The sequence below is a fragment of the Galeopterus variegatus genome, unplaced genomic scaffold (genome assembly GCF_000696425.1).
Source record: "Galeopterus variegatus unplaced genomic scaffold, G_variegatus-3.0.2 Scaffold2384, whole genome shotgun sequence".
NCBI classification, from domain to species: Eukaryota; Metazoa; Chordata; class Mammalia; order Dermoptera; family Cynocephalidae; genus Galeopterus; species Galeopterus variegatus.
Window position 1 is genome coordinate 141,823 of NW_007728495.1, and position 3,207 is coordinate 145,029.

General features: G+C 35.0%; 1 protein-coding gene across 1 annotated transcript in view; it reads right to left on the minus strand.

Moving 5' to 3' along the window:
* The window catches only part of EPYC (epiphycan), a 56,820-nt gene that overhangs the window by 10,353 nt on the left and 43,260 nt on the right, over positions 1–3,207 (minus strand). Inside the window, exon 5 of the mRNA XM_008581536.1 lies at positions 2,304–2,421. Within this exon, the coding sequence (XP_008579758.1) occupies positions 2,304–2,421 (118 nt within the window). The remainder of the gene's footprint in view (positions 1–2,303; positions 2,422–3,207) is intronic.

Here is a 3,207-nt window from a genome sequence, read left to right on the forward strand (position 1 = left end):
TAAAAATGGTGGTCAGGGGTGTGGTTCTGAGGGCTTTAAAAGAAGAGGAGAGTCTGTCTCCCTCTCTCTCTTGCTCTGCTCTGCTCTCTCTGCTTCCACCATCTTGCAATATGAGACCCTTGGGTCACTGTTGCTACCACCAGATGGACCTTGGACTTCCCAGCCTCAGAAACTGTAAGCAATAAATTTTGTTTTTCTTTATGTATCACCCAGTTCAGCATACCTTGTTATAAGCAACAAAAACAGATTAATACATTATTGAAAGTGAAATATTGAAGTATCTAACTATTATTATTATCTATTTCTCCCATGATTTCTCACAGTTTTTGCTTCATGCATCTTGGGGTGCTGTTCTTAGATGAATACATATTTGCATTCATTATATCTTCCTTATGAATTGACTCTTTTATCATTACAAAATGTCCATGAGGAATACTACAGATTTAGTGCTTATTGACTGCATATTTGCTTTGATAGGTAATAGATTTATGTTGTTCAAATAACTGTGCCTCATATTTAAGCGCTTATCATGTAGCAGTAAATGTATTGCCCACTTTATAAACTTTATCTCGTAATCCTCCCAACCATCCTATGCAGTAGATTATCTCTTTATTAACATGAAAAAACTGAGATGCAGGGAGATTCACTTGTTAGATAGTATTGGTATTGGGAATGGAATTTCAGGCCAGGGAATATGCTTTCTCCAGAGCCTTCATTTTTAATTACTGTACTATATGTTGGCAAACATTTTTCAAATGAATCAAAAAAGGGTATTTTTATATGGTTATTAAATATACATATAAATTGATGCAATGTAAATAAAACAACTATATACTGTGTGTTGGTGAAGTGGTTTTGACAGAGAAATATTTTAAAAGGTGGATTTAATGCTATTTTTTTAATGGGAATGTGAAGTTAATTACTTTAAAAAATCACCTCAAATTGTATATACAAGCACATCATGTTCAAATATAACATCAGAGACCTGGTCACTTTGTAGAGTCAATACTATCCTAGACAATAGTAACAAAATGTAATTCATAATTGGAAAACACATTCCAGTATGCCTTTGAGGATTCCCTTTAAAATCCTACCTCATAAACAAGGCAAGAAATCATTACATCCAGAAAAATTTACCCCTAAAAAAAGGAGAGACGGAGAGAAAACCATCCAGAAACAGAATGAGGGCTAGAAGGGACACATACATTAAGGAAGTAAGTACAGTCAGAAAAACTCAGAAAAGAGACAGGAATCCAAGACTCAGACAGATATACATGAAAAGATACCAAAAAATATGGAAAGATATATATTAATAGGAATGGTGAGAAAGGAATAGAAATAAATATTCACAGAATTCACCAAGAAAAACACAAGAATCAGAGACCTGCTGTTACACAGCACAATCACTTCTTATATTGGTTGGTACTACTTCTGCTAAAAAATTATAATATTGGGCCATTATGTTGTTTCTTTGAGCATTCAATGGATGTCTTCTCTACATATTTATTACATAGAACAGATACAATTATTAAAGAAAGTTTATTACAGCTGTAGACCAAAAGTTACTCACATCTGAAATGAGACGTAATTTATTCTTCTTTAACAACCAAAACTGTTTGTTTTAATTGAACAAAATTTTAATCACTAGGGTGAAAATGAAATACATTTAGAAACTGTAAGATCATAATGTTTTTAAAAATGTGTTTTCATTCATTATGTCAAAGATAAAAGGTAACTTGATGGTATTTTAAAAAAACCAAACTTTCACATATGTTTGTTAAAAACAAAACAAAACAAACGAACGATAAATACCTACACTTTCTTTATTCAGAGAGATGGAGTCTTTTCATCTCTCAGCACATGAGAATACCTTAGAATTGAAAATTCAATCCATAAAACCTAAAATCAAAAGCTGAAATTGACATTTTTCCTACTAAAACTAGACATCAAAATTAGATTTTTATTTCTCCCTTTTCTCTTTACTTCTAATCCTTATAAATGTCTTCATCAGGTAAAACTTTCAATTGTTTTTCAGAAGAAGCTCTGTGTACCAAAAAAGATGCATTTTGATTTTTAAAAGAATAAAAAAGACTAAGTTTAAATCTATCAGGATAGGGCCATGAATGTATATAAATACCTTATACTCAGATGAAGAGAGAATGAATGATGGAGAGAAAAAGGAGAAAAATTGTTATAGTGTGCTATAAATAGACAGAAGTTTTTGTCCTGACTTCCTCCTGTTTGTTTCTCCCCCGCTCCCCCGCCATGGATCTTTTGGGCACACCTTACTGGTAGAAGCTTACCTGGAGGTGAAGGGCCCGTAGGTTTTCTGGGAGTGATAGAGGGATGTGGTCCAAGTTGTTATCAGTGAGGTAGAGATGATGGAGATCATACATATCCTGTAAACATTCCAAATATAGAGACTTAATAAAAATTAGTGGTTCCACAATTGCATTTTCTATTCCATCTTCATTCAACTATTTGTAAAATAAAACATGCTTGTCCAGTTCTTGTTTTGTAAAGTTGAGGCAGATTAGTGTTCTGTTACTAGAAAATTCAAATGAGTTTTGAAAAAATTGGCTGCTATGAGCAAATATTTTTTTCATGAAATTGAAAAGCATTTCCCAATCTCTAGGAAGAACCTTGCTTTCTTCAGTCAAACTTTCTCAGTTTAAACAAGGCAGCTCCTTCCCATTGAAGACATTCTGTTGGCTGAGCACATCCCTCCTTTGCCTGGAAGCAGGCACAAGAGCATGGCTGGGGTCCTAGGCAGGAGATGAGGGCAGCACCCCCCACCCAGAAGCAGGCAAGAGAGTACACTGAAAACACCACTTCCATATGGGTGGCCCACCACAGCCACCACCACAGCCATGGCTGCCACAAAAGCAGCTCGACATCACAGCAGTAGCCACAGCCACTGTGCAGGTGGCCTGCCAGACATTTGACTGCATTGATACAAGTAGTGTCACCAATGGAGACCAGAAAAAAAAAAAAAAAAAAAAAAAGGATATCTCTCTCCTCAAAGCCCATTCTAGAGTAATAGAAGAAACTGCTCTACCAAATGACTAGACATCCAGGTAGAGATACTAGAAATACGGAAACCCGAGAAAATATGACACCACCAAAAGAATATAATAATTCTCAAATACCAGACTCTATAGAGCAGGAAACCCTTGAAATGACTGAAAAGGAATTCTGAGCAACAAT